The 12,710-nt window shown below is 46.6% G+C and overlaps 1 protein-coding gene across 2 annotated transcripts in view; it reads right to left on the bottom strand.

Moving 5' to 3' along the window:
* Positions 1-12,710, bottom strand: part of MLH1 (mutL homolog 1) — a 949,066-nt gene that overhangs the window by 49,386 nt on the left and 886,970 nt on the right. For both annotated transcript variants that reach the window (XM_069613203.1, XM_069613202.1), the window contains exons 17-18: positions 2,988-3,080; positions 2,061-2,174 (exon numbers count right to left, since the gene is read on the bottom strand). In XM_069613203.1, the coding sequence (XP_069469304.1) occupies positions 2,061-2,174; positions 2,988-3,080 (207 nt within the window). The remainder of the gene's footprint in view (positions 1-2,060; positions 2,175-2,987; positions 3,081-12,710) is intronic.

The following is a 12,710-nucleotide window of genomic DNA, read 5'->3' as shown; positions in this document are numbered from 1 at the left end:
CCTCCTCCTCCTCCTGCTGATCCTTCACTGTCTCTTTGCTACCATATTGGCCTGTCCCCAACGACTCTTTCTTTTCTCTTCGTCTTACAGCCTTCTTCCCCACTAGTCCAACCATCTCCTCGTTCACCTTCTCCTTGTTCCCTAGCACCTCATCCCTAGCTACTGTTGCCAACTTCCACTCTGCGTTGGGTCTTACTTCATCTCTACAGGCTTTTAATATGACTCCTTCCTTCAGCTCTACTCCTGGATTTTCCTCCACTGTGGTCTGCTCCTGCCCCTCCACTCCTGGTTTTACTACCTCCATCTTTTACTCTGTTCCTATTACTGCCTTTCACTCCAATCCTCCTCCTTTAATGTGACTTTTTCCCTCCTCTTTTATCCGCTTCATTCTCATCACTTCCATGTCTCCTGTAGAGGTCGACTTCTCTCTCCTTCTGGTAACTCTCCTCTGTAGCACTTTAGCATCTCCAGACTTCTGCAAAGTCTCATGCAGCACAACTCCTATCCAGCAGTCTTCTCCCTTCGCCATGCAAGAGCCGCCTGCTCCCGCCAGCTACCCTACTGGGCGGGGCTGCCTGGCTTATATAGTAACATGCCCCCTGCCCCTTAGTTAAACTAGGGCTGATGGCCTGCAGATGTGAGCTTAAAAGGTACGAGGATTAGGATATTCTAGGGTCTCTCACTTCCTAATGGTCAGAATGAGGCTGAGGGGCTGGGCTAAAACTACAAGACCCCTGGTGGCCATTTTGAGCCTCTGTGCGCATGGAAAGGCTGGACAAGCTGTCTGTGTGTAGGATATCCTGCCATGCTACTGTTGGGAAGGCAAGTGTGTTAGGGATTCTAGGGGTGTTTAGTTTTCCCTCAGTGTCTTCCTGTCCTTTAAGGGTTTATGGTCTCCCTGTCCTTGAAAGGGTAATTTCATTTGTGGGTTTTCTGGTTGGGAGAGAAGGGCATTATGGGAGATGTAGTCCATCGGAAAGTGGTGTGTGGGTGTCTGTGTCTGTTGGTCTGTGTGTGTGTCGGCATGTGTGTGTCGGCATGTGTGTGTCGGCATGTGTGTGTCGGCGTGCGTGTGTGTCGGCGTGCGTGTGTGTCGGCATGTGTGTGTCGACGTGTGTGTGTGTGTGTGTGTGTGTGTGTATGTATGTGTGTGTGCGCGTGTCGGTCTGAGTGTCTGTTTCAATGCTACAGTATTGCCTGCAATTGTAATAAAAGGTTTGGATAAAAACACTGCGTTTGTGATTCAGTGCCACTCATGGTGTTGAACATATCTGAAGTGGGGGCTTTTATAAGGGCAATTTGAGAGGCAGTGTATAAACACAGAGACCAATTTTGGGCGGTGCCATTTTCATGGCTAGACCTTTCCCAGAAACAATTTCTGTCACCACCCTCTTTTTTTGCACTCCACAGCTAACACCAAAGTCTTGAAATGGGTATCATTTAGCCCTATGTGAGTTTGGCTATCTCGCTTCCTATATATTTTGCCTTTTGCATAGGTGCCTTAATGCACACTTTTTACCATCCAACTCTTGCCATTTCTTGGGTCTTCTCTAAACCAATATCCTACATTTTACAGTCATCGCTCCTGTTTTGACAAAAGCAACTACATCCAATGCCTCCTCGCAAAGGTCTCTTTACATGCTCTTAGGTCCCGATGTCTATGGCTGTGTAAAGTGGAAAATCCCTGCAAGTAGAACTCTAATAAGGAGGAAATCTATTTATGTTTGCATTTCTAGCAGCGCACAAAGCACTCGGGCATCTAGGCGCTAGTTACAGTGGATGAACTTGAGCAGTGGGGTTACAGTCAATATAGGTTACATATACAGCACAGGGCTGTAGGTCAAGACAAGCAAGTTGCATAAAAAAGGAAACATGTACAGTGCGCAGTTGTGGGTCAAATTCAGTAAATTTACAGATGGTTTACATTAGAGTGACTAATGATAGAACCCTACTCTGGGAATACCAACAGGAGATGTTGGGTAACAAGCTGCAAGCTAACATAAGGCATTTTCTATTTCAACATATAAGCAAGGTATAATAATGTACGTTATTCAAGGTACCTGCTGCACAGGCGAAGCATTTTCTTCCAAAATATACTGTTTCCGAATTGAATAAAACATTGCACACTCTTTACTGAAGCTTTTGAAACACTCCTTCTCGTCATCCCAGTTTACCTGTAAAATATTTTTCAATAAGTATGAGCATTCATAACAACTGCCACCACACACTTGGCACAATGATGAAATATGAAGCCTTTGTGACCAATTATAGATGGGGTTCTATAATAGTATACCCACAGCAATTAATTCCCTAGTTCAAGAGGCTTCACTGGGGGGCCATAATGCTGGTTTTACGAAAGGACTTAGACATCATTCATATGTTCTCAAAATAAGTTTGATTCACAATGACAAAGGCTATGGTTTGTTATCTTCAAATGTCCTTGTAATGAGGAAAAACATACTAGCATCCGAATGAAGCTGCTGTCCCCTAAAGCACTCACCATGCTACAAGAGACATTTTGAACTTTAAATAAAAGAAAAAAAACACACTGGTAACTCAAACATTGGATGAATGCAACACAGTGATACTTCAACCTGCATCCTGAGAACCATGTAATTATTTGAAAACTATTCATAAAGTTCTGGAAGCTCATCAAAAATGGCCTTTTACATTTTAGCCCTTCATGCTCCGAGTATGGCAAACAAAAAAAAAATATGTTACATTGTCAAACGATATCACAGATCAGAGCACATCCAGTGGTTTTATTTTCTCCGTCTTATCAGTGCTCTGCCTTCTGTAGCGGTCTATAATAAATGACCAGTTCAAATTACAAATAGTACAGCTTACGGTGAAAAAACTTTTAAAATAAAACTAAAAACATTTGGATGTGGCAGAACAGCAAAAGGGTAACTCAGAGGCAAAACTACTACTGAGTTGGAAAAAATAGAGATTCTTTTCATGTAGACAATCAAAATGTCTTAACTCACCTCTGTGGCCAAACGTAGGATGAACATTGGCAATCCTTCCAAAGGGGGAACATAATTGTCAATTACAAGTGGGAGTCCAGTAAGATTTCCCTCCTGTCAAAGAAATGCATTTGTTAAAAAGAGCAGAAATCCACGATACACTACATGGTCTATCATCAGACATAGTCATGTGCACCAAATCAGCATTCACCTACACATTTGTTGAACAGCATCATCCTTTTGCACACCAGCTTTGTGTTAACTTATAGCTCTCATTTATTCTCCTCGAAACCTACATGAACTTCATAGTTTTGTGTAGATCCGCACAAATAAATATTTGCAACTCTTATGCATATTCCTAAACAATCTTGTGTATTACACTGTGCTTTGCTAGCTACTTTGATATTTGAGTCAGGATCTTGACAATGGTTCGTAGCGGGCAGTCATTTTCCCAGATTTTGAGAAAGGCACTTTTCGTCCAGGGATGTCATTTCACCAAAATGCCAGGGATAGCGGAAGTGACAACACATGAACCTTGACCTCTGATGACATCACAGGAAGTGATGCCATTTGACCCCACCCCCAAGTAACATCACAGGATGTGATGGCACACGACCTTCAGATGCGTCTAATACCTGTGTTTTCCAGACACACTCGTACACCTTCTCTTGCGTCCACTTACAATGCAGAGGCACACACCCACCCACCCAGAACATTCAAACACATACAATCACATTCATACTCATTCAACCACCAGTCACTCACACATAAACCTTCTCTTACATCCACACTCAATTCATTCTTCACACATGCCCACACTCACCCACCCATAACATTCAAACACACACACTATCACATTTCTTCTCATTCACCCACCAGTCACACTCACTCATACACCTTGTCTCGCGTCCACTCACGCTACATTCTCCACACAGGAAAGCACCCACCCACCCAGAACACACACACACGCTATCACATTCCTACTCATTCACCCACCAGTCACTCATACACCTTCTCTTACATCCACTCTCACTGCATTCTCCAAACAGGCACACACCCATCCAGAACATTCAAACACACACACTACCACATTTGTTCTCATTCACCCACCACTCACTGACCAATAGCACATACATACATCGTTCACACACTTCACACATGCAAAATACACATCACGTACAAAAAAAGCCTTCTTAACTGTTTTTCCAGCTTTGGTCAGTCACTCCAGACCACCCGTGGTTTCTCTGTGCTGCTCAAAAACAGGAACCAGGAAGCTGGAAGAGCTTCCTGTATATGAGCCACAAGGATGCCAAAGGAGAAGGGGATGGAGTTGAACATGGCATGTGACACGTGCCACATGTGATGGTCAGCTCCACCCCTACTAAACGCATCCTTCTCGCGCTGCAAGCCCTGGCCCAGCCTTCACCCTGACGGGTGAGGACTGGGCCGGGGCCCCTCCTGACCTGGTGTGGAGGGGGCCTGCTACGCCAGTGCTCCGAGCATGTGGCCGAGATCGTGCCAGCACCTCGGTGTGTAGTGTGTGTGTGCACAGGAGAAGAGGCAGTGCATCAATGTATGTTCATGCACTGGGGAGGTAACAGCCTGCTGCAGCGTGGTCCCAGGATATTGGGATGAATCCTACAGATCCCTCAGTAAACCCCTGCCTAAAGTTTCCTCCCAGGTGGCCAGGGAAAGTCAGACACTTCCTGAACCTGACCTTGGGGGTGATGTACTGTGGGAGGATCACCTGGGAGGAGGTAAGGCTTAGGGTGGTGAGGAGATCCTGTGGGATGAGGCGCAGCATTTGTCCTTCAAAAGGGAGAACCTTAAAAATCCTCCTTACTCCCAAAGGTATGATGTAAGGGAATTAAAAAATGTTGCCTTAAACAGACTGTCTTTCTCCTTTATAATAAATTCTGTTGGTTCATCCTTGTATACCTTTTAGGGAAACAAATATACCCTTAAAAACAAGAAGTTGCTAAAAAGAACTGATTTTGTTGTTGAGACCTAGAAGTCCCATAATCCTAAGAGTACTGGGACGAGGGAGAGGGCTGAAGAGGCATGTTGCAGTAGTAGTCAGACAATTAAGCCTGATAGCCCACACACGAGGGAAGCTGGCAGGCTTAAAAGGTCTAAAATGGCCGCCTACACAGGATAGACGTGTAGGCAGTTGCTCCTCAAGCTCGGAACAATTTGTGGCATCCCACCAACCCAGTGCCACGAATATTCCCCAACCAGGAGCCAGAGAGCAAGCAACAATATCGGGATCACCCGGTTAAGAGATTGGAGATTGCCAGAGTGTCTCCCCCTAACCCCCTCACCCCCCGACGAGAACCCAGGAGGCAACCTGAGGTAAGGAGGCATAGTCACAGCCAACCAGTGGAAGGAACGCAGCAGCCCCACCAGTAAGGCCCCCCTGAACCGCCCCACAGAGAGGCAAAGCAGCACCTAAGGCTGAGTGGGAGAAGGGAGTGAAACTGGGAGGCCCACATAAGAGGAGAGGAGGCCTCTGAGTGGGAGAAGGTGGAAAGGAACCGGAGGACTGGGTTCATAGAGCCCCAGGCCCCATCAGAGCAAAGGAGAACCAGAGAGAATATGGCAGGCAGGTGGAGAGGGGAGGCCCGGAGGTAGAGGGCCACACAGAGGATTTCAGTAGAAACCCAGCATTCCGCGGGGATGACGCCCTAAAGGGACACCCTGAGAGAATGTTCTTCAGTGGACCTCAAGGGGGGCGGGATACGATAAACCTCCCAAATTGGAGGAGCGCAGTGAGAACCTGAAGCGGGGGAGAATCCACCACTGGAAAAGAGCAAACTACGGGAGCTGAAGAACAGGGGGTCAACCCCCAGGGATACCAAGGTGAATGTCCAAGCCTAATTCAAGGGTCTCAAAGCAGGCACAGCCAATGGGGAGTGTGCCGGGGACCCTTCCTACAATGTGGGCCCCTAATGAAGTGAGAGAACTGCGTGCAGACACCCTGAGCCAGGCTGACCATAAGGACCCCATGGACTCAGAAGCTGGGCCATCCATTACGAGGCAGGATCTGCATAACGACTTAATGACACTACAAAATACACCCATAAAGGCCTTCCAAGACCAGTTTCAACTGTTGCGCTCGGATCTGAACTCGGCTCTGGTGGAAATGAGGCAGGAGGTGGGCCAGCTTGGGGAAAGAACGGAAATCCTGGAGAGAGGCCTTCAGGAGGTCGACAGAGACACCACAGCAAACTCGGAAGCCATAGACCGTCTCAGTGTGGCTACCCAGAAACTTGAAATACAAATGGAGGACATGGAGAACTGATCAAGGAGGGTTAACATACGGATTAAAGACATGCCAGAAAATGTGGGGGACAGACTTGAAGGGGGCAGCACAGACCATATTTGCAGGCCTGTTAGAAGGCGCAGATCCGGAAGGAATAGAACTGGATCAGATCCATAGAACAGGTAGACTGGCGAAAGGCCCGAGCACAAGAGCAAGAGACGTCCTGGTGGCGTTTACAAGATAATGGCAAAAGAAAGAGATGCTACGAGCTGCCAGGCCGAAAGAGCCAGTGATGTATAACGGTTCTCAGATATCCCTATTTCAGGATTTGGCCGCTAGCACCCTACTCAAGAGACGGCAGATGGGCCCGGTGGTTAGGGACCTGGCTCGGCAGGGAATCGGATATAGATGGAACTTGCCGTTTGGCCTCCTCTTGGAATGGGAGGGAGCCCAGAAGAGGATCACTTCACCACAGTGGGGAATTGACCTTCTGCAGCTGGATGTTACCCTGGATCAGCAGGGAGAGGGCCCCTCCCAAAATGAGAATCATCCAAGACCTAGGCCATGGGAAGGGTCAAAGCACGGAGAACGGCACAGGAGGAGAGCAACAAGGCCAGGTCCACAAGCAAAACAGAGAGGAAAGGCTAAGGGCGCAGGCCCGAAGCACGGATAAGGAGACTGAACATCAGAGTTGCAACAGATACAATTGCAAAGGGGTGGTGGACTATAAGGGGTGATCTTGAGAGGAAGGAGCGCAGGAGGATGCTCCATCTTGGTTTCAGTAAGGGCAGGGAGACCCGGGTGGGGGGGGAGTCAAGGGGGGTGCAGGCAGGCCGGGGATCGAGGGGCCCACCCCAAAGTTGGGGACCCGGATGGGGCAGGGGGCTTGGAACAGGGGTTGGGAAGGGAGGGAGGGGTACACAGGTTTAGGGGATGGAGACACAAAGGAAAGGGCACAGGGATGTGGAAAGAGATGGAGACACCATGGATCGACAAAGGTGAGAAGGGAGGAGGGATGAGATGCAGCAGTGTATGAGACCAGTTCCCATTCAAGTGGTCAACGCATAATGTGAGGGGGCTCAATATCCTGCTCAAGAGGGAAAAAATTGGAACATTTTGTTAGATCCTCCAGACCGGATCTCCTGCCGATTCAGAAGACTCACCTCCTGAAAAAGGACCAGACGAGAGTTAGATTGCGGAGGTTCTGCCAAATTTCTCAGGCCTCGGGACATACTAAAATAGCAGGAGTCGCCCTGGCCATCCGGAACGGAGTTGAATTTAAAGTGAAAGAGACTAAGGTGGACAAAGGAGGCAGATGCGTTTTAATAAGGGGCGGATCATATGGGAGTAACAAACAATGGCCTCAATTTACGTGCCTAACTCGGGACAGGAGGCATTCCTGAGGGAACTCCTAAATATATTGGAAGGATTTGCGAAGGAACATAGAATATTAATGGGAGACCTCAATCTAGTCTGGGACAGGGCGTAGGATTGGTTTTAGGAAGGACGAATGCATGGAAGGGCAGTGTCCTTGGTCACCCTACAAGAGAGGTTCGAGACCCTGGGGCTACGGGATGTTTTGAGTGGTCATGGGGGACAAAGAGGGATATACGTTCCTGCCCAGTTTCCATGGGACACAATCCTGTATAGACTATATATGGGTCTCAACCCAGCTGACGGGGGCAGTGGAGGGAGTTTAGGTAGGAACCCTGGGAATAGGGGACCATAAGGTGGTATCAATGAAGATGCATCTACACAGGATGGGGTTCTGGAAGTGGAGGTACCCCGGGAAGTTGATGCCATCAATGACATTTGTGATGTCATCTTTGATGTTATGGGTGTTAGTCTTAGCCGTGCACGGTGGTGGCGTGAGTTATGGTGACTTAGCTTACCATGACTGTCGAATTTCGTTTTTTTGTCTCGGTTTTACCTGTAACCATAACGTCCCCGTAACAATGTTTTTCCATAGAATTTCAAAGGTTTTGACTAGTGCAACTTAACCATAACGTCCCTTTAACAATGTTTTTTGTTGGTTTATTTCATAGGTTTTTAGTAGAGCAGTAGAACCAGAAAGTTCCTTCAGCGTACATTTTTCAGTTAAGGTGGTAGGTTTTTAGTAGTGCAACTTAACCATAACGTCCCTTTAACAATGTTTTTTGTTAGTGAATTTCATAGGTTTTTACTACGGCACTTTAACCATAACATTGGTGTAGGCTACTTTTTTCAATAAAGGAGACATATTTTTTAGTAGCGCAACTTAACCATAACGTCCCTTTAACAATGTTTTTTCTTACTGAATTTCATGGGTTTTTAGTAGGGCACTTTAACCATAACATTCATATATTATAGTTTTTTGATGAAAGATGAAAGGGTTTCAGTTGCACAAGTTAAGCATAGCGTCCCTGTAATAATGTGTCTTTCAGTGAATTGCATTACTTTTTTACAGGATACACGTACTTTTTAAAAGATGTACTGTACAACATACTGATGCCTGTGACTGTATAGTAATAGGCACAAAGGTTGGGAACACAGCGTCGTCCGTTTGTGCAGATCGAGTAGAGTACAACGTGTATTTTTATTTAGTTTATCTGTATAGCGCACCTGGCCCAAGGGCATCTGGGCGCATGACTTAGTTACAGTTACATGGTACGCATAATGACAACAGGTTTAAGTTACAATGGAGTACAAGAAGAAAGTGAGAGTATAAAGCATAGAAGCACCAAATAATCAGGAGCACAATACTTACAGTGTAGTGAAAGAGTAACAATTGACCAGGACAGAATACTTACAGCCAATTACAGTGTGTTTACAGTAATGGAACTTGACAGTTAAAGAGCTGCCATGGCTGAGGTGCACGTACAACCCTACTGATTAGGGACTGTAGTACATGTTTGGTCTTGGGTGGACAGCCATACTTTGGCCTTGCTCTTAAAGGCGTGGAAGGAGGGTTCTGCTCTTAGAGGGTTGGGCAGAGGGTTCCACAGTTTGGCAGTGAGAACTGGGAAGCTAGCCCCGCCTGCTTTCTGTAATTTAAACCTGGGTACAGATAGACTGTGTGTCTGGGCAACACTCTGAGGGTGATTGGAGGAGTGGCGAGTAAATCGGCTAGCCAGGTAGCTAGGTGCCTGATTGGACAAGCATTTATGTTTCAAGGCGAGCGCTTTGAGGGAGACTCTTTGGGCACCAGAAAGCCAGTTTAGGCTCCGTCTGGAGTCGGATATGTGCTGATTCCTGGGAATATTAAGCGCTGCTGTGATGGCGTTGTTCTGGGTGACCTGAAGCTTGCTAAGGTTACATTGGCTAGTTCCTAAGTAAAGGGCATTGCAGTAATCAATTTTGGACATGATCAGGGTTCGGGCCAGAGTGGTGCAGTTGGCAGTGGTGAGAAAAGGGCGACAGACTGTGATGAGTTTGCATGTATAGGCCGAAGTGGAGGTTGAGCATTAGTTTGTCTAGTGAGAGAACGGGTAGAGTCAAGATAGATCCCAAGTAGTTTGGTGTCATTGGATACCTTGATAGTATTGCCATTGATGATGAATGATTTAAAGGAGGGGTCAAGTCTGCTAAATCTGTGGTGAGAGCCCAGGATGAGGAGCTCGGTCTTCCCGTCATTGAGACAGAGTTCGTGTTGGGCCATCCAAGCCTGAATGACCTGGAAGATATCATTCAAGGCTGTCAATCGTGTGGTCCCCAGTGATAGCAATGACTATCTGGGTGTCATCAGCGTAATTCATGTAGCTGACACCCAGATAGTCAAGGATATCGAAAAGTGGTTTCGTAAACACGTTATAAAGTGTTGGTGAAACGCATGATCCTTGGGGTACGCCACACAGGACTGGTGAAGATTCGGCAGGGGGGGGTGAATAATCGCATGGATCTATTGTTCAGGAATGAACTGATCCAGGTAGTCGCTTAGTCTGAGAAATGGGCAGCCAGATTGAGGTGTCGGCATAGTATTTGGTGTTGGTGATTTACCAAATCAAAAACTGCCAAAAGGTCAGGTAGTAGTAGCAAAGCCAACTTCCTGTTATCTTTAAAGTCCTCAATTTGTGTTTTGAGGTCAATGAGTGCCTTTGTCAGAAGGCCGATTGTCTGAGGCCCAAGAGTTTGTTGGATTCCAGGTATTCTTGGATCTGCATATAGGCTGCACGGCCGAATATTTTAAGCAGAAAGGGCACGGTAGTGATGGGTCTGTAATTAGTAGGTATGCTGGCGTCCAAGGTTGCTTTTTAATAAGGGGGATAACCCACGCATCCTTAAGGTTGTCAGGGACAATGCCGGTGTTGACCAATGCGTTTATAAGGGCAATGATAAAAGGCGCCAGTTCATGTGAAGCCTCCTTGACGATGGGAGCTGGGCATGAGTCACACCTTGGCAGTTGGAGGGTTTGAGTTCATTGATAATATTTTCAACCGAGGATGGTTAGTGGCGTGAAACTAAACGGTAAGTGGGTGTGAGCGATGGGGATGGCTTTACCATACGGTGGATTGAGATGTGGGTCAATCTGGAGGTTGATTTTTTTGTCATTGATTTTGGCCTGGAGTGTGGAGATCTTTCCAAGGAACGCTATTTGGATATTAGCACACCAGGTGCTGTCTTTGCTACAGGTGTCCGGGGTGGGGGTGGGGCTGAGGGAGATTCAATTTCTTTTAAGATCTTTAAGAACATGACCAGAAGGGCAGGGGTGGTCATAAAAAGTATTAACATGCAGCAAAGGCAAAAAAAATATACAAAAAGCAGCAAGTGCGTGAATGGGAAGGGAAAATGCCCTAGCCGTACAAAATCTGTACTTTCGCAAAGAAAAGTGCACAAAGGCGTAGGGTATGCAGCATAATGTAAAGCACCAACAAGAGAAGTAACGTTTGCCTTCAACAATTTTACCGCACACCTGCTCCACAATCAAAGAACGAAGAGGCAGAGGAGCAAACGACAACTACCAAGAACAGAGCGAGCGCCAGAACAACGTGGTAAGTACATGAAAGATTATGTTGTAATTGCACAGGTCCGGTAGTGTGCAATAGTATGAAAGCATGAGGTTTTCTATTTGTGCGCAGCAATGGCTTCGATCCTGGAATGGCTGAAGGAGAATTTTGCGCATGAAGAAATGAGTGATGACGATATGCCCATTGTTACCCGCCGCACTGTGAAAAGGGAAAGAGTTACTGCAAGGGCAAGTACCCTGCAATGGCTGGAGGAGAATTTCCAGTATGACCAAATGAGTGAGCATAGTAACCCCATGGGTAGGGAACTCGGTAGGAAAATGAACACAATCACAATGCAATACTTCATGTGAATGAACCACAGTTGTCTTTTTAACAGAACATACTGGAATGAAAAGCAGGACACCAGCAGCACATTTTCCACAAGAACATACGGCCACCGAAACTGAAGTGAACACTGAGCATATGCAAGTTGACCGCCTGGACGCCAAAAAATCGTTCAGTTGCTCCTCCACTTTGCCGCCTTGAGAAAATTTGTAGAGGAACACATAATGGGGAAAATAAGGTATCACTGCCAAACGTGCACATGCCTGCCTTCTCCATTTTCCAGCCCCCCTTTCGCGCAAATTGAGTGTCATGAGAGACGCTTTGATGAGACCTCAATCCCTTCTTCCCCTCACCAGCAGCTTGGTGAAATGGGAAAATCCCCAATATATGTATCTGTTTCTTGTCCCCCTTCCATTTCTGAACAGTCGCTATGAATGTGTGCTAATAAAGATTGATATATTCATTTGTACTGATTGTGTATGTCCCTTTTTTTCTGTTTAACAAGACCATTGTAAGTGTGAAGGGCACAGCAGTAGTGGGGATGATTGCAAGTAAGAAAAATGGAGGAGGTAGACGGCCGCCACACCTGGGTTCCCTATGCACAATCACAATGAAACCATCCGTAGAACGTCACTACAGGCTGCATGTTTGCATGCGCACAACTGCCTGTAAATAGTTGCATGAGCGTCCGTTTATCTGTGGCACAACTGTGCACATGCGTATTATCATCCTGTGATGCCTTGAAACACTCTCCCATGGGAACATATGCGAATAATAGTGTGATGTTGTTGTAGTAGCTGGAAGCGTGCACCCACGCGCTGCGAGTATTTTTGCACCTAAAGAATCCACCTACTGTATCATGCTCACAGCAAGCGTAGGTAGAAATGTGCAATGTGCGTGTGCCATATATTTAAGTAGTCCGGGGATGGCAAGAGTATACGTAGGAGAACTATGCACGTGGCCACAAAGTTTAACAGACAATGTACATCCGGCAGACAAGCTCGCAAATGTAGAACAATGGCAACGTCACCATGGTAACGGATCAACGGTGCGGTGTCCCTTATTTGGGGGACACGCCCCAGATCCGTACAGATTGAAAGAGGACATTTTTCTGCACTGTATGGAGTGTTACAGTGTTAATGCACCCTTACAGATATCCTCCACTCTTCCTTTTACATATAGATATTGTAGGGAAGGAGTTAGTTGCACTTTGCT

The sequence above is a fragment of the Ambystoma mexicanum genome, chromosome 5p (assembly GCF_040938575.1).
Source record: "Ambystoma mexicanum isolate Mex_15411 chromosome 5p, UKY_AmexF1_1, whole genome shotgun sequence".
Taxonomy (NCBI): domain Eukaryota; kingdom Metazoa; phylum Chordata; class Amphibia; order Caudata; family Ambystomatidae; genus Ambystoma; species Ambystoma mexicanum.
This window is presented reverse-complemented; position numbering and strand designations above follow the sequence as displayed.